Here is a 24989-nt window from a genome sequence, read left to right as displayed (position 1 = left end):
AGAAAGAGGGAGGAGGGGGTAGGAGGGAGGAAGAAAAGAGGAAGGAAGGATGAAAGGGTGGAATGGAAGGGAAAAAGGAAAGAGAGAAAGGTAGGATGGTGAGAGAGAGGAGGGCCTGAGAAAAGAGCCCAAGGGTCCTCATCCAGCTCCTGGACCTGGGTTTGCTCATACCTGTTCTATATGCATCAGTGTAATGTTTTCCACATTCATACAATTGTTTCAGTGCCATTCATAACATTGAACTGTTGCATGGGCTTCCCAAGACACAACAATTTACTGTCATATGTTACAACATTAGGCGTTTTGAATATCCCAGCTTGTCAGACATCATTACTTTCTCCTAGTGATACTATTTGAACTTGTCTGGTGAGCTGATACAATTGCAATATGATCCTATTTTCTTCCTAAGCTTAACACAGTTTTATTAGATTCCACAGCTTTACAAAGTTGTTTTTGTCCTGTTTTAGAGGATAATGCTGGCTATAAGCCAAAAGATATATAAATTGGCTTTGCTCTTACAAAACATGTTCTGTTAGTTACATGAGGAAATGTTGAATGACGTAACAAGCACTATGTGCATAGAAGAATATTTGATGGTACAACTTAGAAATAAGTTTAAACACAGAATGACACATCATGTCATTGGACCAATCATTCCAACCAATAATTGCTAAAAAGCATATTAAAAATGGCAACTTAAAATAAAATTTTGAAGGAGGGCAAACTATAAAAAATCGCAAGAACTTCGCATTGATTTTGATGTAAGACGAAGTACTTAAAACAAAATTCTGAAAGTTATATTTGAGTCTTATGTTTCTCTCTTACTTGATCAATTCAGCCTTTTGAACAGATGGTGCTTAATGTTTTAATTCAGGAACGTCACAATGTTGGATTCAAAAGCAGTTACCATTAATGGGGCATCATGATATCAACCTTCATTTCATATGGCATAACAAAAGTGAGAACCTTGAACACAGATTTCCAAAGTACAGAGATGTATATCTAGTTCTAAGCTGACACTTGGAGAAATTGTACAGTTTGGATTAACCTACAGTTTTCCTCCTACTTCCAGGAGTAAACATGTTCTCACTTGCTAAAATGCACTGCGTACAAATCCTAAATGGACCGCATGAACATAAAGATTTTTAAAAGATGAAATAAATGAGTCCAGTAGCATTCGGTTTTAAAATGGAGGCTAATTCTGCCACAATTTACTGATAATCACTAATGGCCTGAAATGGTGTTCATTAATACATTTCTCTCATTCAGAAACATAATGCAATCAAGGTGATTTGGCTTCATCTTTGCCTATCACACTAAGCTGCCAGAATACAGTGAAAAGCAGAGAAAACATCTTTTGGAAGCAAACCAGTACAGCCTCCCCAAAGAGCAGCAATCATCAATGCACTCTGCCATTAATAAATTGCTCACTGATGGCACCAGTGACAATGAAAATATGCACTTACTAGCCATGTTTACACACTGTCCCCTTGCACTCCATGCTTGAATGCTCCCCCTTCCTTTGGGTTATGTACTGGAAGCTTGAAAGCAGGTGAGTACAATCCGCTCAACATTGTAGAGCACTCCTTTTTTGCTAAAGCTTCCTTTGGTCACAAAAACCTCAAAGGAAAAGAGCACTCACAGCATGCTAAACCAATGCATAAAAAAGCAACCACCACAAAGTCCTCGTGTTTTTATTCTTTCTTTCCTGAAGAATAAAAAGGAGGAAATACGGATCTCTTTTTTAATGCCTTAGGCTTCGACACTGATTTAAATCAATTGTTACATGTGTAATTAAGCAAGGATGTGAAAATATTAAAACGGACACAAAAATTGATGGTGTGTGTCCATGCATGTACTGCATGAATGAAATGCACATGTGATAATTCACACACTATTGTATTTCACATGGACTCTAGAAAGACCTACTTGTCAAATCAAGCTATATCATATCTCTTCCCCAAAGGAACCAATCTCTCTTTCTCTCTATCATGTATTTTTTTTCCTGAAATCAAAACATGAAAAACAAAACTCATGAACCAACTCTACCCATCAGCTCTCCATTCCCTAAATATAATTCCAAGTGCTCCAAGTATTACGTAACTCTGCCATTTTATATTGCAAGGGGCGACAACTTGAAAGGTTCTTTGATGGTTGACAGATTTGGTTTGTTTAATTTATTATTAATGAAGTCTTAAATGCTTTGTACCCTATTTGCCAAAAGGAACTGGATCAAGCACACCATACGTGTATAAAATATTTCTGCTGGGGGGGGGGGGAAGGGGAGAGAGCAGCTAGTGATTGGTGCACAGTAGATTTATGTTTCATAACATTCATTATACTTCAACAACTATGCCTTACGTGCACAGCATATTATTACAAAACCTCTTGATGAGATCATGCCTACACCAAACCCTGTTGTAGCTTTACCACTGGTTTCAACACAACTGGGTTTCACTCTAAAATAAATTCTTGAAAGGCAGAAGAACAAGTATCCCTCCCAGGACCAATACAATTTGTTATTTCTTACAACAATTAGAGCCTACACCTCCAACTATTGCAAGGGTCACCCTGAGTTCTAGGTAAACAAACATTTTGACTGAAATTGAATTAGGAGGGCAGCTGAATAGCAACATAGAATATAGATAGATGTGTGTGTGTGTGTGTGTGTATATGTATGTATGTATATACATGTGACACTATTTTGAAAGGTATCTGATAACAGTCACTTAGTCAATTAAATACACATACTTGATTCTCTATCTTAGTCATAACCTATGGAAAATAGGTTATGGAAAATATGGATTAAATACATTAACAGAATAGTGTAAGCAGATGCACCTGAATACAAATAAATATACGTTTCTCAATTTTAGATGTATGTGATATGCAAAATATTATATACAGCATGTTTGTTTGTTTATTATTTATTTATTTACTATTTACATACTGCTTTTCTCATCTCTGGGGGAAACCCAAAGCAATTTACAACATACTGATGGCAAAATTCAATGTCAAAACATACGTGTAAAAACCAAATCATAATATCTAAACAGTAACATATAACTATGAATTAAAATCATTAAGAACATTAAACAAAGACATAATTTAAACATTAATACACAGCATTAAAACATCCTAGTATAAACATTAAAATCATATGATCCAAAATCGTAAATCGAAGTCACTGCAATTGTCAATTGCACATATTCAGAAGTCCATCTAAGCTCAAACTAGACCGATTCTTTCCCAAGTTTAAGACTGCACTTGGAGATTGGTGAAATAAAAGGTTGGTGTTACCAATCTTCAGGTGCATTCTGGTTTTTAGGGTTGTTTGTATTGCATTTTTTCCTGCTGTACATGGGCTAACATGGCAATAGCCTCAGGCAAATTCAGAAAATGATTACCCATGCCAGCACATCCTTAATATGATAGAAACACCATTATGCAAACTCAATTTTTCCAATATTTCTTGAAACTCCTAAAGTCACCCACATAGCCTCAGGTCAACAAAGCCACTAAACACCAGATCCATTAATCCAAACTTCCAATTATGAAAATATTTTGAATGATCTCCCTCTGGCTATTTGAACACATATTTTTTGTACTGGTTTGTTGACATGAAGGAAAAGCCATCTCTTTTCAATAAAGATCTTAACCCCCCCCAAACCCCCCCCCTCATATTAATTACTTTATATGAATGCATTCCTAATCACCATCTTGAGAAGTGCTACCAATTTTACTTGATAGCCAACCCCCCACAAAAAACATTTCACTAAACTATCACCTTGGAAAACTAGAAGACACTGAGATGATGCTAAAATCCTCTCAGTGCCTTGTGCTTTGTTTATAATTGAATCAAGACTGGGGTATTTTAATTTCAAGAGTACAAGATAAAGTTCTCTGTCAAGTTAAAACCATGAAAAATTCAAGTTAAAACCACCTCAAATTTACCCTTATTATAGTGATCCTAACAAGAACCAATGTGACCATTTGGGTGAAGTACAAAAAATCTGAACAACAATCCAAAATTAATTCAGTGTAGGTTTCAATTCTATGCTTGCTTGACAGGGAATAAAATCCTATTTAACTTGGCAGGACTTGTTTTTCTTCAGCATTTGTTGGACAGCCATATATACTAAAATTATTTATCTGTTCAAAATTCTAAAGCAGAGCATGTTACTTAAACTACCACCTGGTGAAATATGAATGCAAATCTTTTGAGGTTTTGGTTCATGGTGATCTTTTACTGCGATTGGGATGCAAGTGAATAAAGGCAGATGCCTACTGATTTCAAGAACGCAAATCAAATCTATATTTTCATTCAAACCATCCAAAATTTTCCAGATCTGTGCTAACAAAGTACAAGCAGAACTGTTGAGGTTAAGAAGTGGAATCTTTGAATGGCAGTCCCAAATTAATGAGAACTAGGTCTCAATCCAACATTATGTTTCAACGATTGTTTTAATGCTTATCTTTTTATTATGTGTGTTTTGGCATTTAATTATTGCCTATATATATAAGCTGCCTTGAGTCCCCTAAAGGGTTGAGAAAGGTGAGGTACTAATACAGTAAATAATAAATAAATAAAACTCATTTAACTGGAAGCAAATCCCAATGAAGTTAGTGATATTTGCATTTGAGTAGGCACAGTGTTAAAAAAATGTTAACCTAATTCTATCCATTTTCCTAGTTTCCAACAGACTTCACAACCTCTGAGGATGCCTGCCATAGATGCGGGTGAAACGTCAGGAGAGAATGCTTCAGGAACATGGTCATACAGCCCAGAAAACACACAACAACCCAGTGATTCCAGCCATGAAAGCCTTCGAAAATACAGCAATCCTATCCATTTTTAGATCTTACAATTGCACATTTTCTTTTTGAAAATCACCCCTGGAAATGGAAGAACTGAATCTTAAGATTTCATTCAGCATCTGGATTAGAGGTCCCTATTAAACAAACCAGAGCTCATTATAAAATCAATATAAACTTAACCAGTGTGCCCCAAGAGAAATGGCAAAAAGGTCAGTTCCCAGAAATTCAAACATTTTTTTCCTGCTGGAAGAGCATGATTTTAATTACAGATATTATTAATTAGAACTGTCAGAGGGAAGTCTGTCCTCACACTTATCAAAAAATAAATATGATTTCTCTTAGATTATGAAATTTATATGCACTGAAAAAGGGGTAAAAGATAAATTAACCTTTACCATTGAACATTTTTACATTAAAGTTTATCCATGGAAACAAAACTAGTTTCAACATTTTATCTGTATCTCCCGCTCTCTCTTAATATAAATGCGTATACATACTTATATATACACTTTGATTTCAGGACATATTCTTTCATTTCATTGAAAAGTCTCCTCCCCCACCTTCTTCCTTCCTTTCTTCCTGCACTGCTACTTAGAAAGGGTTGGGGGTTTTTTTGTTGCTCAGAACTAAAGTTGAAAGCTCTTCCTCTGACATGCTAATAACTTGGCACATGTCTGCATTCACCACCATTGCTGAAAATTTCATGTGGTACTCTGTTTCACTCCCCGCAAGGAAGAAAGTACAAAGATGAGTTGAAAGACAGAGAGTGTGTGTCTCTGTGTGCGTGAGGGGTGGAGGGATTAGGCAGGGAGATGGAAAATCATGTCCTTTGAGGTTTTTAAAGCTTCTATAGACAAGAATATGGAGAGAAGTGCATTTGGTCTTCCAATAACACAATGGCCAAAATAGCAAAATAAAGTCCAAGTCAAAAGGTGTTCTACATATTTTGTAACTCAATTCATAACAACTTTGGAGCATACATTTTGTCTATCACATGTAGCAAAAGATTTACCAACAAGAGATATGGGCAAACCTAGGTGGGGGGGAGGGGGCAGATGCGGCCCCTTGGGCTCTTTTCTCAGACCCTCCTCTCTCTCACCTTCCTTTCTTCTCTCTTCCCTTCCTCCTTCCTTCCTTCGTCTTTCCGCTTCCCTTCCAGCCTTTCATCCTTCCATCTGTCTTTCTCCCTCCTTCCTTCCCTTCCACACATTTCTCCTTCCATCCCTCTCTTCCTTTCTCCTTCCTTCCATCTTGTCTTTCCTTCCTTCTGTCTTTCCTCCCTCCCTTTTTTCCTCCCTCCGTTCCCTTCCACCCTTTCATCCTTCCCTCCCTTTTGTCTTTCCTTCCCTTTCCTTCCTCCTTACCTCCCTCCCATCCTCCCCTTTCTACCCTTTCGTTCTTCCTTCCCTCTCTCCTTCTCCTTCCCTCCCTTTTGTCTTTCCTTCCTTCTCTTTCCCTTATCCTTCCTTCCATCCATCCTTCTCTTCCTTCTCTTTTCCTTCCTACTTCCCTTATGTCTTTCCTTGCTTCCCAACTTCCCTCTCTTCCCCATTCTCCCCTCCTTCCCTTTTGTCTTGGTCCTTCTCTTTCCTTTATCTTCCCCTTCCTTCCTTTCATCCATCCTTCTCTTCCTTCCTTCTCTTTTTCCTTCCTCCTGCCCTTCCTTCCCCTTATTTCTTTCCTTCCTTCCCAACTTCCCTCTCTTCCTCCTTCCTGTTTATCTTTCTGTCCTTCTTTCTTTCCTTTATCCTCCTCTTCCTTCCTTTCATCCATCCTTGTCTTCCTTCCTTCTCTTTTTCCTTCCTCCTTCCTTTACCTTCCTTCCCGTCTTCTCTCTATCCCTCGTTCTCTTTCCATCATTCCTTTCCTTTCCTTCCTTCCATCCATTCATCCATCCATCTCCAGGCAGCCAGTCCTCCTAGCAGGGAGTGCTAGCACACAGCTCCTGAGTTAGAAAGTTTACCCATGCCCGAATTACAACATACTATACTTCTCTGAACGTATCCGCTGCTATTGCTCTTTGAATAAAACAGGTTTGCTTTTAGCTTCTCTCAAGTTCCGACAAATTTACCTGCTTTATATTTCAATTCATCTGAATAATGGGAGAACCTGTCAGTGATAAAGGTCAAAGGCTGTTTTCATATCCGACCTCCATGGAATCAATGACTCAAAGAGAGGGACGTTTTCCAGATAACGGCATGATCCATGCTCCATAAATTGTAACAATTGTTTTTAATATCTCCAGTGCGATGACAGATTCTAGATACGGGCGCTGATTTTTTTGTTCTGGGATGCTGCATTGGCAAGACGCTTCTAATTAGAGGCACATTTACAGCAAGCTATAAGAATAGCCAAGATTAATACCTAGCAATAAAAAGCTGTTACAGTCTATTGAGGGAATATTAATGGAGGGACTCTAAGGAAGGCACTGTCGAAAGCGGGAGAAAACCCCACCTCAGCTATAAATAAATAAAAGCAGTGTTCCCTCCCTTGTGTGAGGGGTAATAAATAATGGTTTAAGCATCTGAGGAGAAATAAAGAAGTGGCCGAGTGGACGAGCCACTCTCTTACCTGATAGGCAGCTGTGGCATCAGAACCAGTGTCAGTGCCCAAGCCAGACAACTTCTCCTTGAGTTTGTGGTGAGAGCCATGGCGCAGGCAGTAGATGACCCCAGAGACCACAAGCACCCCAACAATGCAAGCAATGGAGAGGAGCGTCAAGATGATGAACTTGGTGGTCTCTTCCTCTTCCTGGGCACGGTGGGGCAAAAGCTGGAGCTTCTTTTTCTACATCAAAATACAAAGGGGACAGAGAGAAGTCATTACATCTCTTTTACTATTGTTTGTACTTACAATCATTTTGCCAAAATGAGCAACAGAAGCAGAAGCCTTCTACATCATCACCAGGATGGTGGCAACTCTATGCATAAGGACTATTTTGCCTAAATACCTCTGTTCTTACAAGCTAAGCAGGGTGAGCTCCGGTTAGTACTTGGATGGGAGACCAGCGATAAATACCAGGTGATATAGGTTTTACTTTAGACCAGGCATGGGCAAACTTGGGTCCTCCAGGTGTTTTGGACTTCCACCATTCCTAATAGCCTCAGGCCCCTTCCTTTCCCCCCTCAGCCGCTTAAGCGGAAGGGAAAAAGGAAGAAAGGAAAGGGCCTGAGGCTGTTAGGAATAGTGGGAGTTGAAGTCCAAAACACCTGGCGGACCCAAGTTTGCCCATGCCTGCTTTAGATTGAGGAAGAAATAGGCTAAACCACCTCTGATGATTCCTTGCCTAAGAAAACCTGATTCCAGGAGTCAATATGAGTCCACAGGTGACTGGGACACACGTTGGACACAGCAGGCTTGAATTTCACTGCTTTTTGTCTATGTCATCACAAAAATTCCAGTTTTTGGGACTGTCCTGGGAGGGAAGGAACAAAGGAAGGAGAGAGGGAAGGAAGGAGGGAGGGAGGGAAGGAAGGAAGGGAAAAAGAAAGGAAGGGGGAAGAAAGGAAGGGGAAGGGGCGGGAAAGGGGAAGGAATGAAGGAAAGAAGGAGGGAAGAAAGGAAAGAAAAAGGGAGAGAAGGAAGGAGGGAAGGAAAAGGAATGAATGAAGGAAAAAAGGAAAGAAGGAATGAAGGAAGGAAAGAAGAAAGGACGGAAGGAAAAAAAGTAAGGAAAGAAAGAAGGGGAAGGGAAAAGGAAGGAAGAAAAAAAGGAGGGAAGGGAAAAGGAACAAATGAAGGAAAAAAGGAAGGAAGGAAGGAAGGAATTAGGGGGAAGGGAAGGAAGAAAGGAAGGAAAGAAGGAAAGAAGGAAGGAAGGAAGGAAGGAAGGAAGGGGAGGAAAAGGGAGAGGAAGGAAGGAGGGAGGGAGGAAAGAAAGAAAGAAAGAAAGAAAGGAAAAAGGAGGGGAGGAAGAAGGAAAAGGAACCAATGAAGGGAAAAAGGAAGGAAAGAAGGAAGGAAGTAGGGAAGGAAGGAAAGAAAAAAGAAAGTCGGGGAGGAAAGAAGGGGAAGGGAAGGGAAAGGGAGAGGAGGAAAGAAGGAAGGAAGGAGGGAGGGAGGGAAGGAAGGAAAATGGAAGGAAGGAAGGAAGGAAGGGGGAGGGAAGAGAAAGGAAAGGGAAAGGATGGATGGAAGGAAGGGAGAAAGGAGGGAGGGAGGGAAGAAAGAAAGGAAAAAAAGAAGGAGGAAAGAAGGAACAAATGAAGGAAAAAAGGAAGGAAGGAAGAAATGTGGGGGGAAAGGAAGGAAGGAGGGAAGGAAAGGAGGAAAACGGTAGCAATTTCCCCTTAAAGAGGTCTATACTGAGAAATACACCCAACTTAGTTGAATGGCCTTTCCATTCTACTTCATGCAGTTCAGATTGCATAGGCAGCCCAGTTTCATACTCAAGAGTTTATGAGACCTCTCAAATCCTCTACAATGAAGGAAGCAACAAGCATGCACACTCAAATGAACACATTTCAGGTGAAGGAATACACTGCCTTTCCACCCAGCACTCATGTTAAGGTTACGAAGAGACATCCTCCCAAAGACCTACCTTGCCTCATTGTTCCCCGAAGAGCTAGAGAACTATTGACACTGTTGAAACCACTAGATATTCCAAAAACAGAATGTTAACAGCTCGTGTTCTTCATGGCACAAATAGAAAGAGGTTCTCTTCCTCTTCATAAAGGATCCTGTTCAACCGACTTCTCTTAAAAAAAAAAAAAACCCCACCCCGAGTCCTCTCTCCATCAGAGTTTGGTGTGACCTGACTTTGGGGAGAGAGGAGTTTGGGAATGGTGAGGAGGGGGTCCCTCTCCTCCCTCTCCTCGGTGGGCATCCCACGTGAGTCCAGTCCGTGTCTCTTCGGAAGGAAGGAGGGAAGGGAAGAGGGAAGAAGAGGACAAGGAGGCGCTCCCACTCCTCCGCGTGGAGACAGGCAGAGTGTGCGCGGCGGGGGTGGAAAGAGAGAGAAAGAGAGCGAGCGAGCGAGCGAGCGAGAGAAATGCTGGCGAGGACGCCCTGGCTTTGCCTCCATGCGCGCCAAAGTTGTCCAATAATTTCCCCTCATTAGCTTCATTATAAGCCGCATTAGCAACAATTAAAATCGCAACGTGGCTCTGAAAAGCCCCGGCGCCCAAGGCAGGAGGGAGGGAGGCTGGCTCCTTCGGCCACAAAGAGACGGGGAAGCGAGGAAGGAAGGAAGGAAGGAAGGAAGGAAGGAAGGAAGGAAGGAAGGAAGAAGAGAGGAAAGGAAGGAAAAAGAAAGTAAGGGAGGAAGAAAGGAGGGAAACAAGGAAGAAAGGGAAGGAATGAGGGAAGGAAGGAAGGAAAAAAGAATGTAAGGGAGGGAGGGAGGGAGGGAGGGAGGGAGGAAGAAAGGAAGGAAGGAAGGAAGGAAGGAGAGAGGAAAGGAAGGAAAACAGAAAGGGAGGAAGGAAGGGGGAAAGAAAGGAAGAAAGGAAGGAGAGAGAAAAGGAAGGAAAAAGAAAGTAAGGGAGGAAGAAATGAGGGAAACAAGGAAGAAAGGGAAGGAATGAGGGAAGGAAGGAAGGAAGGAAGGAGAGAGGAAAGGAAGAGAGGAAGGAGGAAAAGAAAAAAGTAAGGGAAGGAAGGAAACAAGGAAGGTAAGGAGGGAGGGATGAAAGGAAGGGAGGAAGAAAGGAAGGGAGGGGAGGGAAAGAAGGAAAGGAAAGTAAGGAAGGAAAGAAAAAAGGAAGAAAAGAGGGAAGGAAAGAAGGAAGGAGAGAAGGAAAGGAAGAGTCCTGGAGGGTCGCTCGCCACGAGGCCGGGGCCACAAGCCCACTCCCTTGCAAACGCGATTCCTCCGCGTTTCTCTTTGGGAATGTTCTGCTCCGAATTCAGGCGGCCGGGGCTGGATCCCCTCCCGGGAAGAGAGCCGGGGGTGTGCAGGCGCCTCTTGCCTCCGGTTCTTTCTCTAGAGTCCTCGCCTTCCTTCGCCTATCTTTTCTTTTGGCCACGGGAAAGGCCGCCGAAGCAACGAGCGCCGCGTCCTGGCCGAGAAATATGGCTGGGCATGAATTGGCCTCTTCGTTTTGAGCTTCAGGGCGCGGAAAGGCAGCCCCGGCCCAACTCTTCCTCGCACCCTCCTCTCCTCTTTCTCTTTTTCTGGAAGCTTGGCGCAGGAGGGAAGGAGAGAGGCGCGCTGGCCGGAAAACAGCCATCGACTGGCGGAAAGCTCAGAGATGTTGGGAAGACCGGGGGGGGGGGGGGGGAGAGAAGAGCGAGCGAAGCAGCCCCCCTCCCTTTCCCCGCTCTCCCTCTCCCCCCCCCCTCTCTGCCCGCCGCCACTTTGGCTTCCAAGGGGTTGCACCCCTCCAAACTCTCTCTTTCTCTCCCTCCCTCCCGAGCCAAAGGGAAGGGGGCAGTCTTTCCACCTGCCTCCTCGCCTCCAGAACCGGGGGCCTAGGGGTTGGTTGGCAGAAGCAGCCCCTTCCCGTCCTTTTTACAGCTTATTCCCGCGAAGGGAGAGCCGGAGAGGCTCCTCTCCCCCCCCCTTTTTTTTTTGGCGGCAGGCCATTTGCCACCAGACCCACCCACGTGCCTCCCGTTCACTCGCGCTCGACCTTCTCCGTTTGGCTTCTCTTCTCAATCCCAAGGATCTCAATGAGAAACAGGGGCTAGGAGTTTTCAGAGAGCCACGGAACGACCCATGTAGTGTTGGCGTGGGCCGGGGAAAAGGAAGGACCTGAGGTGGTTAGGAATGGTGGGAGATGAAGTCCAAACCACCTGGAAAGAAGACCGGAGTTGGCCCACGCCTGCTATAGTTGGCTCTTTCCCTACCTGAACTATAGTCTTCCCACGACACGGGGACACTCCATGGCCTCTCCTCGTCCCTCTGTTTGCAGCCAGGTGCAATAGAGGGAGAGGACGGGGTTTTGGCTTCTTGATCTGCCCCCAGGTGTGTCTCCTCAGCCCAACTTCGCGCCCACACCAAGATTAAAGGCGCAGGAGCTCTTGGGAGGCAGGGGAGAGAGCACTGAAGCCAGAAAGGTGTCCGCAGGTGCCTTGGGTTTGGCCTGTGGATGCTGGGCTCTGCAGAGTTTTGTTGGGTTTCATTCCTGGACCGCACACGTCTCTTGTGTCATCATCTCCTCAATGAGTAGATGGGATTAAGCTGAGGGATTCCTTTCCCCGCTTTGCCATGCGGGGAAGTCTTTCCTCCTCCTAGCCACTCTCTTCTCCCCCTTGATGATGTAGCCATGGAATCTCTATAAGGAAACTTCCTCTTTAAAGGGATTTTTATTGCCCTGGGCTTGGCCATGTCGCCATTCGCCACCATTGTCTTTTGAATGCCTTTTCTTCCTTTCAGCGAGGATGCACATTGGGTCGTGGTAGATTTTTCGGGCTGTATGACCATGTTCTAGAAGCATTCTCTCCCGACGTTGCACCTGCATCTATGGCAGGCATCCTCAGAGGTTGTGAGGACCTCAACAACCTTTGATAGATGCAGGTGAAACGCCAGGAGATAATGCTTCCAGAACATGGCCAAACAGCCCGAAAAACCTAAAACAACCCTGTGATTCCGGCCATGAAAGCCTTCGACAACACAAGGATGCACATTTTGCCTCTCTCTTTAGGCAAAATGTGGCTGCGTGGATTTTTGACTTTTTTTACCCTTTTACAAGAAGATGAGACTTAGTACGCTAAGTTAGCTCCAAGACCTTTGCTATCAAAAATGTATTTCTTTTACTTCAATAAATATTTTTGAACCTACAGTTCTGACTCTGCAATCCTGATCCTTCCTAAGGAATAGAAGCTTAACCCAACTCATCGCATGTGTGTTTCGGCTGGTTATGAAGTTTGCTTCTGTACTCTGCTATATTTATGGTGGAATCACCCCCACGTGAGGGTTAATTTTTGAGCCTAACAGCTCAGGATTCCCCAACAAGTTTACTCCGGAGTAAACCTGCCTGGGACTCTTCTCCCCGCCCCTTGTCTTTCAACGCACGCCCACCGCCAAGTCTTAAGCGCCTTCTTCTCCAGCTTTTCTCGCCTTTCCTTTCCTCAAGGGAGGGAGGGAAGGAAGGAAGGAGAAGGGGGGGCGGGGTGGCCCTTAAAGCTGCCTGCTCTGAAAGGGCAGCCCCCTCCCCTCTTCCCTTCCCCTCCCCGCCTGGCCTGTGGGTTGGCCTTGAAGGCCTGGCCTTGGCTTTCCTATTAGCATTTCCCTGAAAGGCCCCCTGCGGCCCAGAGGCTTCCCCATCTGCATCTCAATAGGGGCGCTTGAGAAATGATCTTGCCCCGGCCTGGGGCCTCGGGCGGGGTCTCGCCTCCCCCTGCCCACCCCGCCATCCCTCCGAGAAAGGCCCCCGGAGCCCAGGGGAGGCTTCCGAGGAGAGCAGCTGCCAAGAAAGGGCCCCTTCCAAAGGCAGGCAGGCAGGCGGGCGGGCGGGCAGCTGCTCCTGGGAGGGAGGCTCCGCGGCCACGATCCTGGGAAAGAGGCTCCTTCTGAGGAGCAAGGCACGGCTAGACCCATGTTGCGCCTACTACTGAGGAGAGCTCTGTGAGGTTGGCCTCGGTTGGGTTGCCATGCCCCCCAATGGCTCTCTGGAGCTTCAGAGCCTTTCCCTTCCCACTCCTTTTCCAACCACGGAGAGTTGGACAGCGCGAGGCGGCCTTCCCATTTTCGCACCAAGGCTCAAGGCACGTCTGACCACGCAACCATTCTTCTCCTTCATCTCTCTCCATCTCAGGAAAGAAATCCCACCTCAATCAGTGGCTTTCCACGCAGCCCTATATCCCTTTATCAAGGCAGGAACATCCCACAATATCCGAGTATGGATTCAAATAGCCCAGGGCCCTTCCAAACAGCCCTATATCCCAGAATATCAAGGCGGGAACATCCCACAAGATCCGAGCATGGGTTTAGATAGCCCTGGGCCCTTCCACACAGCCCTATATCCCAGAATATCAAGGCACAAAAATCTCACAAGATCTGCTTTGAACTTGGTTATCTGTGTCCACACTCAGATAATGTGGGATTGTCTGCCTTGATATTCTGAGATATAGGGCTGTGTGGAAGCGCCCTGGGTTATCTGAATCCACACTCAAGGATTTAGGATGGGATTTCCTGTCTTGATATTCTGGGATATAGGGCTGTGTGGAAGGGCCCTAAGACAACTCAATTCAAAGCAGATATTGTGGGATTTCCTGTCTTGATATTCTGGGATATAGGGCTGCGTGGAAGGGCCTTCAGATCTCTTTCACCTTCCCTCAGGGTACACTTGTTTAGCGACTCTTTTTCTGGGCCCATTGAAGGCTCCAACAACCAAAGGAGGATCCCACCTGAGGTCCGCGCCAAACAACGTCTCCTCTCAATGATAGCCACGCAATAGACTGGTTGGCACCCCAATTCAGAAGTTAGCACTCTGAAGAAATCTAGGGCCTTTCCACACAGCCATATAACGAACAATATCTGCTTTGAATTGGATTATCCGAGCCTACACTGCCAGTTCGGTGTTTATATGAGCGTCATTTCCTGAATGTTGCTCCGCCCAAGGACTTGGGAGGGCCATTGAATGTTATGGTGTTTACTTCGAAGTTAAATAAGAATAAGGCAGCCTGTAGCTTGGGAGCCTTTTCACACAGCCATATAACCCAGAACATCAAGGCTGAAAATCCCACAATAGCTGCTTTGAACTGGGTTATCTGAGTCCAAACTGCCATATATTCCTATGCGAACCAGATATTGTAGGTTTTTCTGCCTTGATATTCTGGGTTATCTGCCTTGGTATTTTGGGTTATACGACGTTATGGAAACGTCCACCCAAAAGTATCAGTGTTTATGTTTAGAGACATCTCCCTATTAGGAGATCTTGGTTGGTTGCATCCATCCAGATACCTTTAAATCGTCCTACCGCAACCTATGAGGAGGTCTCTCTGGGCCCCCTTGCACACATCCCACGTTTTCCGTTTTGATCTGGAATATATGGCAGTGTGGACTCAGATATTGTGGGATTCTCTGCCTTGGTCTTCTGGGTTATATGGCTGTGTGGAAGGGCCCACCAAATGAGTCCGTGTTTATGTTCAGAGACGCCTCCCTATTAGGAGATCCTGGTTGGTTACACCCATCCAGGCGCCTTTCAGTCATCCCACAGCAACCCCCATGCATTTCATTCTGTTAAGCAAGGACTTCTCAGAGGTGGCTTTGCCAGTTCCTTCCTCTGAACTTTGAATGATAGTCCCAAATTGATGAGAGCTAGGTCTCAGTCCAACATTATGTTTCAATGATTGTTTTAATGCTTATCTTTTTATTATGTGTGTTTTTGGCATCTAATTATTGCCTATATATACAATCTGCCTTGAGTCCCCTAAAGGGCTGAGAAAGGTGGGGGATAAATACAGTAAATAATAAACAAACAAATAAATAATACTAATTTAACTGGAAGCAAATCCCAATGAAGTTAGTGGCACTTGCATTTGAATAGGCACAGTGTTGAAAAAAATGTTAATCTAATCCTATCCATTTTCCTAGTTTCCAACAGACCTCACAACCTCTGCCACAGATGCAGGCGAAACGTCAGGAGAGAATGCTTCTGGAACACGGCCATACAGCCCGGTAAAACTACAACAACCCAGAGTAAATACTTTTAAAAAAACCCTTCAGAAAGAAATCTGGAGTCACCGCCTCTACAGCAAGTCTTGCTCTAAATCCCAGCCCAGCTGCATGTATTCTGGGGTCTGTTTTGAGATGGCCATCTGTAAAAGAGGGCTGTTCTGTCATAGGAAAAACGAAGGGGAAGGAATTTCCACCGTCTTGACGTTACATTCTCGCCTTTTTTCCTTCAGAGCTCGCTTGGGTCCAACCAAACTGGGAGGCGAAGCCAGGGAGAAGAAGAAGGAGGGTTTCCACAGAGAGAGGAGGGTGCCAATCCAAACCAAGGATCCCGTTCTGGGCCGCTCTTCCTTTCAAGGCGCACACCCACAACCGAGCCTGCCTTTGTAGACACCTCTTCAATCACGGTGTTTCTACGCCCAGATGAAAATGATGTGTGCAGACCAGTACTCCAATGCCTTTGGGTTGGCCTAGTAAAAACTTCGCCACATGATGGATCCAGATAACCGGGTTTGGGATGGTCAGAGGAAACGCCTTGGTCGCAGGAACAAGCCCCGCCTTAAGGGACGCCGAAGTGGCACCTCCTCATTTCGGAACCCCTTGAAAGCTCTGTCCACCTCACAACCTCTGAGGATGCCTGCCATAGGTGCAGGCGAAATGTCAGGAGAGAATGCTTCTGGAACATGGCCAGACAGCCCGGAAAACACGCAACAACTCTGTCCACTATACTTCGATCACTTCTGGAGTACTGAATATATATAAAAAAATAATGCAGAATTTCCATGAGGAATCAGACCTATCTGAGTGAGTTCCCGGACTGTATGGCATTCTCTCCTGAAGTTTCGCCTGCATCTATGGCAGGAATCCCCAGAGGTTGTGAGGTCTGTTGGAAACTTGGAAAATTGGGTTTATAGATGTCTCCCACCCTGGACATTATTCCACAGATATATAAACCTCACAACCTCTGAGGATGCCTGCCATAGATGCAGGCGAAACGTCAGGAGAGAATGCTTCTGGAACATGGCCATACAGCTCGGGAAAACTCACAACAACCCAGTGATTCCGACCATGAAATCCATTGACAATACAGACCTATAACTGAATTGCAAGCGCTCAGAGGAGACCCCTGGATGAGTCTTAAATCTTCATCACACTAGAAAGAAAAATCCACTTAAAATCCGGTTTCTGCCTCCTGCAGAATTCTGGGGGTTGTAGTTTAGTGAGGCTGTTAAAGGCTCCTCCCTAAACACCAAACTCCAGAATTCTGCAGGAGGCAGAAACCACATTTTAAGTGGAATTTTTCTCTAGTGGCCGCCCTGAGTCCCCCCCTCAGGAATGAAAAGGGCGGGTTACAAATGCAGGAAATAAATAAATCTATATATAAATAAAAATGTAATGTTCGTTTGTGGGATTAACATAACTCAAAAACCACTGGACGAATTGACACCAAATTTGGACACAATACACTTATCAGGCCAACGAGTGACCATCACTCATAAAAACACTGAAAAATACAGCGGAAGGGACTTCAAAAGGCCAAAACGCAAAAAGACGCTACAGCGCATGCGCAAAAATGACCCCCCCAAACAAAACACGCAATAGCATATTCACACTTTCTTCTGAACTACAGCTCCCAGCATCCCCTAGACCAGACCCTTTAGGAGAGCAGTGTGCTCCAAATGCCCTGCTTCCAAGATGCAAGCTTTCTTCTTGGCTTCCTTTGAGAGCATCCCCATCCCTGCATGTTTCCTATTTCCTATTGTTGGACTGCAATTCCCAGCAACCCTCCAGGTAGATAGATTAGATAGGGATAGATAGGTAGATTGATCAGGAGGACTGCTGGGAGTTGCAGTCCAAGAGTAGGTAGAGAAGGAAGAAAGGGGAGAAAGAGGAAAAAGGGGGGGGGGGGAAGGGAAGAGGAAGAGAAGGAAAAAAAGGAAGGAATTAGGCACTGATATGATTAAATGTAATGTAATACAGTTGGTTGTATATTGTTTTACTGTATTGCTGGGCTTAGCCTCATGTAAGCCGCCCTGAGTCCCCTTGGGGAGATGGTGGCGGGGTATAAATAAAGATTATTATTATTATTATTATTATTATTATTAGCCGTCCCCTGCCACGAGTTGTTTTGGCCCACATGGGAGTTCTGTGTGGGAGGTTTGGCCCAATTCTATGTTGGTGGGGTTCAGAATGCTCTGTGATTGTAGGTGAACTATAAATCCCAGCAACTACAACTCCCAAAAATGTCAAGGTTCTTTCCCCCCCAAACTCCACCAGTGTTCACATTTGGGCATATTGAGTATTCTTATAGAGTTTGGGCCAGATCCATCATTGTTTGAGTCCACAGTGATCTCTGGATGTAGGTGAACTACAACTCCAAAACCAAAGGACACTGCCCACCAAACCCTTCCAGTATTTTCTGTTGGTCATGGGAGAACTGTCTGCCAAGTTTGGTTCAATTCCATTGGTGGGGTTCAGAATGCTCTTTGATTGTAGGTGAACTATAAATCCCAGCAACTACAACTCCCAAATGACAAAATCATTTTCTGAGTTAAGGACATACATTGGGTTGTTAGGTGTCTTGTGTCCAAATTTGTTGTCAATTCGTGCAATGGTTTTGGAGTTCTGTTATTCCCATAAACGAATATTACATTTTTATTTATTTATTTATTTATTTATATAGATAATAATAATAATAATAATAATAATAATAATTAGGAGAGAAAGAAAGGAGGAAAGAGGGAGGGAAGGTTGGCCACAGCAAATTGTGGCGGGTACAGCTAGTAGATAATCAATATATTGTCGAAGGCTTTCATGGCTGGAATCACTGGATTGTTGTAGGTTTTTCACTGGGTTGTTGTAGATTTTTCTATGGCAAGCACCCTCAGAGGTAGTGAGGATGCTTGCCATAGATGCAGGCGAAACGTCAGGAGAGAATGCTTCTGGAACATACAGCCCGAAAAATCTACAACCATCCAAATAATAAATAGTGTGATGAGGCTCTTAGGGCTGCGATATGGCTGGATCCGTGGCCCTGGGTCCCACCTGACAAGGTGTCAGGATTAACCCGGTTTGGATGTTCCGGGAAAGATCTCGCCTTGTTAGCAAACATTGGGGAGAAAAGCAATTCGTCTCTGACGTTCAGACCCCGCGGGTTTCTGTTTCCTTTCAGCACCCCATTACTCCAGATTGGGGCGTCTCGAGGAAAAGGGTTTCTGTGAGGAGCCCGAAAGCAGGCCTCTCCCTTCAACCCCAGAGGAAGCGACCACCACGTTCGCTTTGTCCTATTTGGAGCCAAACACGGCCAAAATCTCGCACGTGGAAACACACAGCCGAGTCGTAGCCGAGCAGAGTTTGCACAGGACGAGGAAGGGGAGCCTTCGGTGGGACACACGCCTCAACCACAACCACACCAAGGGAGGAACTTGCCCCACGCCAGGCGGGGCCATGAATACCGCCTCTCCCTTTCCACACTTTCTGTTCTGAGACAAACCGGGGATTTTTCGAGGGCCTCTTTCATTTCAGTATTATATTTTCTTGAGGAGATGCCTTTCTTGAGGAGATGCCAGTCTTGGTGTTTTTGTTGAGGAGGTACTTTCCAGAAAGGCAGATCCTTTTCTTTAAAGGCCTCACCCATTTCAGTCTTGAAGAGGCAAAATAACAGTATATGTTTATGGATTTCAGACGGGTTTTTACCTTTCCAAAGTGCGCACACACACACAAAATCCGGCGCGCGTATTTCTCCCCCGTTAACCCTTCACATCTGTTGGAGTTTCATTTCTGATCACATCTGTTGGAGTTTCAAATTATCCTTTTTAAAGTGGATAATTTTACTTGGATTTCCCCTGATCTGTATTTGGGGCTGACATCTATTTCTTTGCCAAACCTCCTGCATTTTTCTAAAATTATGTCAGTTCATTTCAAAGACAACACTGGGCACTGTGAGGATTTTAAGGATCGTACTTAAAAGGACTCAAACCCTCCCATGACATCATTCCTCACACACCTGCTTCTCCTCTTCTTATCTCCAAACCAGGGGAATAGCGAACTTGTCTCTGATATCAATTTCTCTGCCAAACCTTCTGCATTTTTACTAAAATTATGTCAGATTTATTTATTATTTATTTCTTACATTTCTACCCCGCCCTTCTCCCCATAAGGGGACTCAGGGTGGCCTCACATAAGCATCAAATGATACTAACAACATATACACCACAAAATTAAAATTAAGACAGTAAAACCATTTAAAAAACATTATAAAAAACCATCAATACAAAACATTTTAAAGACGCCACTGTTAGTGGAGATTTTAAGGATTGTACTTAAAAGGCCTCAAACCTTCTCATGACATCATTCCTCACACACCTGCTTCTCTTCTCCATATCTCCAAAGGGGGAGGGGGACTCCGTCTCTGACATCTATTTCTCTGCCAAACCTCCTGCATTTTTTCTAAAATTATGTCAGTTCATTTTAAAGACACCACTGGACACTGTTAGTGGGGATTTTAAGGATTGTACTTAAAAGGACTCAAACCCTCCCATGACATCATTTCTCACACACCTGCTTCTCCTCTCCTTATCTCCAAACCATGAAGAAAAAGCAACTCTGTTTCTGACATTAATTTCTCTGCCAAACCACCTGCATTTTCTCTAAAATTATGTCTGTTTTAAAGGCATCAATTGGCACCCTTAGTGAGGATTTTAATAGAGAACCATAGTAGGAAACTCCCAGAGTTGTGCCATTACAGTTTCCACACACAATTCCAATCCTAGTGATCCAGAGAGCAGAGATGATATCTCACACCTTATTCACCTCTTTTAGGAAAACCAAACAAACCAGATCTTATTCTGGTCCTAGCCACGAATATCTTCTGAGTGTAGGCTGCCTCCCTCCTCCAGCCCCTTCCTCATGAAGCAGCCCTTTTACAGCAGTTCCATCATAAAGAATAGTATATATAGCTAGATAGATATCTTGTCTGTTGGAGGCAAGTGTGAATGTTGCCATTGGCCACCTTGATTGGCATTGAATAGCCTGGCAGCTTCAAAATCTGGCTGCTTCCTGCCTGGGGGAAATCTTTTGTTGAGAGGTGTTAGCTGGCTATATATACTATTGTTTATGATTGAACTAGCTTAAGTGGCTGAGGGGGAAAATGAAGGGGCCTGGAGCTGTTAGGAATGGGTGTTGGAGTCCCCCCTGCCATGCGTTTGCTGTGGCCCAGTCTGTGTATATGTGTTTTGTGTGTGTATATATGTGTGGTTTTGTCCATGCGTTGTAATGTAATTTTGGGGGGGGGGGGTTGCTTTTAAAGTGTCTTCTGCAGTGTTTTTCTGTGTTTTTATGAGTGATTGTCACTCGTTGGCCTGTATTGTATATTGTGTCCAAATTTGGTGTCAAATCGTCCAGTGGTTTTTGAGTTATGTTAATCCCACAAACAAACATTACATTTTTATATATAACTACTAGCTGTCCCCTGCCACGTGTTGCTGTGGCCCAGTCTGTGTAGATGTGTTTTGTATGTGTATATATTTGTGTATATGCGTATATATGTGTGTTTGAGTATATATATGTGGTTTTGTGCGTGAGTTGTAATGCATTTTTCTTTTGTTTTTTTGGCTTTTCAAGTCACTTCTGCTGTGTTTTTAGAGTGATGGTCACTCATTAGCCTGAGAGGTGTATTGTGTCCAAATGTGGTGTCAATTCGCCCAGTGGTTTTTGAGTTATGTCAATCCCACAAACGAACATTACATTTTTATTTATATAGAAGATATTGTACTATACCATTATATTGTATTATTATTAGTAATATTATGTGTAATATAAACTATATAATTATAATATCATAAGCGACGCTTCAAGGCTTGCTTTGGTCTTCCTGGCCCCTATCTCTTTCTCCTTGAGGTGCTGCCTCGGATTAGACTGGCCCCCTCGTTGGGTGGCAAACCCGTGGCAGGAAGGCGGGCGACTGAAAGGAAAGAACCCCCTCCCCACCCCACTTTCTCTCTCTCTCCCACTGGGCGCGCGGCGTGATTTAGCACCCAGGGCCTGGCGAAAATGGCTTCCGGTATCTTCCACATGTCAACAATGAGCGGCCAATTAGTAAAGCCATTGGGAACCCCATTCATTGGGGCTGCTCGGCGTGAGAGATAAGTGGGGGGGGGGGGGGCGCCCTAATGCAAATTAGACCCCACAAAAAAAAAACAACACCGCACGCACTCTACACTGCCATATATTCCAGTTCAAAAAATATAGTAAACTATAACATGCAAGAAGGGGGAACTCATCTTTGCCTTATCTAGTTAATTCTTCCATTTGGAGAGTAGTTTATTAAAGTGCTTTCCCTGCAATGGTGCGCTTTTTAGAGCAATTTTTATTTTTTTAAATGCGGAAATATATGAAGGAGAAGGTCCTTTGTACCGCAAGGCAGGCCCAGGCAGACCAATGGGGCGGGGGTCTTGGCTGATAAGCGGATTCCCCCCTTCTCCAGCATTAAAGAATCAAAGGGAACCCACAAACAAACTAGACTATCTGTTTTGAATCGGGTTGTCTGAAGGCCCTTTCACACAGCCCTATATCCCATAATATCAAGGCAGGAAAGCCCACAATATCTGCTTCGAATTGGGTTATCCGAGGGCCCTTCCACATAGCCCTATATCCCAGAATATCAAGGCAGGAAAGCCCACAATATCTGCTTTGAACTGGGTTGTCTGAGGGCCCTTCCACACAGCCGTATATCACAGCATATCAAAGCAGGAAATCCCATACTATCTGTTTTGAATCTGGTTGTCTGAAGGCCCTTCCACACAGCCCTATATCCCGGAATATCAAGGCAGGAAATCCCACAATATCTGCTTTGAACTGGGTTGTCTGAGGGCCCTTCCACACATCCCTATATCCCAGAATATCAAGGCAGGAAATCCCACATTATCTGAGTGTGGACACAGATAACCCAGTTCAAAGCAGATATTGTGGAGTTTTCAGCCTTGGTATTCTGGGATATAGGGCTGCCTGGAAGGACCCTTGGTGACATTCATCTATCTGCCCCCTTGTGCCGGCAGGACTGAAGACCGACAGGTCAGAGGTTCAAATCCGGGGTGAGAGTGGATGAGCGAGCTCCCTCAGCTCCAGCTTCCCATGCAGGGACATGAGAAAAGTCGCCCACAAGGATGGTAAAATATCAAAACTTCCGTGCTTCCCCTGGGCAACGTCCTTGCAGAGGGCTAGTTCTCTCACACCAGAAGCGATTTGCAGTTTCTCAAATTACTCCTGACATGAAAAAACTAAAAAAATCAAACTCGGAGTTTCCTAGAAATGTGTTTCCCCAGAGAATATTTGTCCTTCCCTCGAAAACGAAGGATGAGGCTTAGGGTTCTTCCAGACAGTCCCTATATTCCAGGATCTAATCCCGGGTTTTCTGCTTTGAACTGGATTATATGAGTCCACACTGCCAGATAACCTGGGATAAACAGAAAACCTGAGATTAGAGCTCCTGGCATATAAAGCCTGTCTGGAAGGGCCTTTCGAAGTAGAACAACGGCGAGTTCAATGGCAATGTGTCTCCAATAGTAAGTGCGATATGAACTTAAAAGAAGAAAGTGATGTTTAAGGGGAAGGTTTCGTGTTTTCTAAGGCATTGAATTTTGCCGTAAATATGCTGGAAAATGCTTTGAGCCTCCCACCTTCACCCCACCCCAACCAGGGGTGAGAAAAGCGGTATATAAATAAAGTAATATATAAATAAAGTAAATAAATAAATTTAACACTTTTTAATAACAATAATTAGGGGAAAACTTACACGATAGAAGGATTTAAAGACATAACTGCAAAAACTCTAGCACAAGCCAGTAAAGGTGAGTCCCATTGGTGATCGGTAGACTGGGTGCAATGTCTAAAGACCTTGGCCTGCACTTAAAAACAATCGGCGCTGGCAAATATTCCACTTGTCAGCTGCAAAAGGCCACCCTACTTGGATCTGGATACATCACACAGTCCTAGACACTTGGGAAGTGTCCGACTTGTGATCAAACACAAAAGTCAGCATTGTGATCTTGTTTGCTGTGTACTAATCTTGATGTATCAAATAATGATAATGATGAGGATACTTGGTTTGGTTTCCACTCTAGAAGGGACTCCATCTCCCATCCTCTCAGGGCAAGGGAGGGGAGAAGGGAGGAGAGGGGCCGACCCTTCCTTCTCTCCCTCCCTCCCTTCTCTTCCAACCCTTTGCCTGAGAAGACCCCCCATCTCCCCCCTCCCTTCGCTCCGGAAAAACCTACCGCTCGGATCCTACGATCGCGCCTCAGCCCGGAACTTGAAGCCGGGGTTAATTAGAGGCGCCCTGTCAGACTTGACTCAAAATCGGGAGCAGAGGGAGAGGAGAGGAAAGGGAATCTTTAAATATGTATGAACGTGACATTTACAGTTGGGTGTCGTCGAAGGCGCAACGCTTCCCTCTCCCTCCTTCTCTCCCTCCGCCTCCCCCGGACCCCCGAGGACTCTCTCTGTGTGTGTGTGTGTATGTGGGGGGTGTGTGTGTCTGTCTGAGGTTGGGAGGGGGCCTACGTTGCATAAGAAGGGGACGCTCCATATCGAGTTGGAAGGCCCGCCAAACCCTGTTTCCCTTCCAATCAGGATGCGAAAAAGGGCTCTGAAGAATAATTACACCGAAATGTTTGAGAGTATCTAAAGAATATTTCTTTTCAAGTCTTCCTCTCCGTGTCTTAAAGGAACCCCTCCCCTTTACTAGTCTAGGGTTGTGAAGAACAACTAGGAGAAGCACTGGCTTAAACTCAAGGCCCTTTCACACAGCCCTATATCCCAGAATATCAAGGCAGGAAATCCCACAATATCTGCTTCGAATTGGGTTATCTGAGGGCCCTTCCACACAGCCCTATATCCCAGAATATCAAGGCAGGAAATCCCATAATATCTGTTTTGAATTGGGTTATCTGAGGGCCCTTCCACACAGCCCTATATCCCAGAATATCAAGGCAGAAAATATCACATTATCTGAGTGTGGACTCAGATAACCCAGTTCAAAGTAGATATTGTGGGATTTTCTGCCTTGATATTCTGAGATATAGGGCTGTGTGGAAGGGCCCTCAGGGAGGTTTCCAACATATATGGCAAACATTCCCAACTAGAAGATACATAAACAAATGCCATCAAAATAGAACACACAAAGACAGATACAAAGACAGATACAAAGACAGATATCTTACCAGTCCCAATCCCACAATATCTGCTTCAAATTGGGTTATCTGAGGGTCCTTCCACACAGCCCTATATCCCAGAATATCAAGGTAGGAAATCCCACAATATCTGCTTCAAATTGGGTTATCTGAGGGCCCTTCCACACAGCCCTATATCCCAGAATATCAAGGCAGGAAATCCCACAATATCTGTTTTGGATTGGGTTATCTGAGGGACTTTCCACAACCCTATATCCCAAAATATCTAGGCAGGAAATCCCATATTATCTTCTTTGAATTGAGTTATCTGAGGGACCTTCCACACAGCCCTATATTCCAGAATATCAAGGCAGGAAATCCCACAATACCTGCTTTGAATTGGATTATATGAGGGTCCTTCCACATAGCCCTATATCCCAGAA

The 24989-nt window shown here is 44.5% G+C and overlaps 1 protein-coding gene across 2 annotated transcripts in view; it reads right to left on the bottom strand.

Moving 5' to 3' along the window:
* PTPRN2 (protein tyrosine phosphatase receptor type N2) overlaps positions 1-24989 on the bottom strand; it is a 686806-nt gene that overhangs the window by 121943 nt on the left and 539874 nt on the right. For both annotated transcript variants that reach the window (XM_067470369.1, XM_060782574.2), the window contains exon 13: positions 7390-7605. In XM_067470369.1, the coding sequence (XP_067326470.1) occupies positions 7390-7605 (216 nt within the window). The remainder of the gene's footprint in view (positions 1-7389; positions 7606-24989) is intronic.

This window comes from Anolis sagrei, chromosome 6, assembly GCF_037176765.1.
Source record: "Anolis sagrei isolate rAnoSag1 chromosome 6, rAnoSag1.mat, whole genome shotgun sequence".
In the NCBI taxonomy this organism is placed as follows: Eukaryota; Metazoa; Chordata; class Lepidosauria; order Squamata; family Dactyloidae; genus Anolis; species Anolis sagrei.
This window is presented reverse-complemented; position numbering and strand designations above follow the sequence as displayed.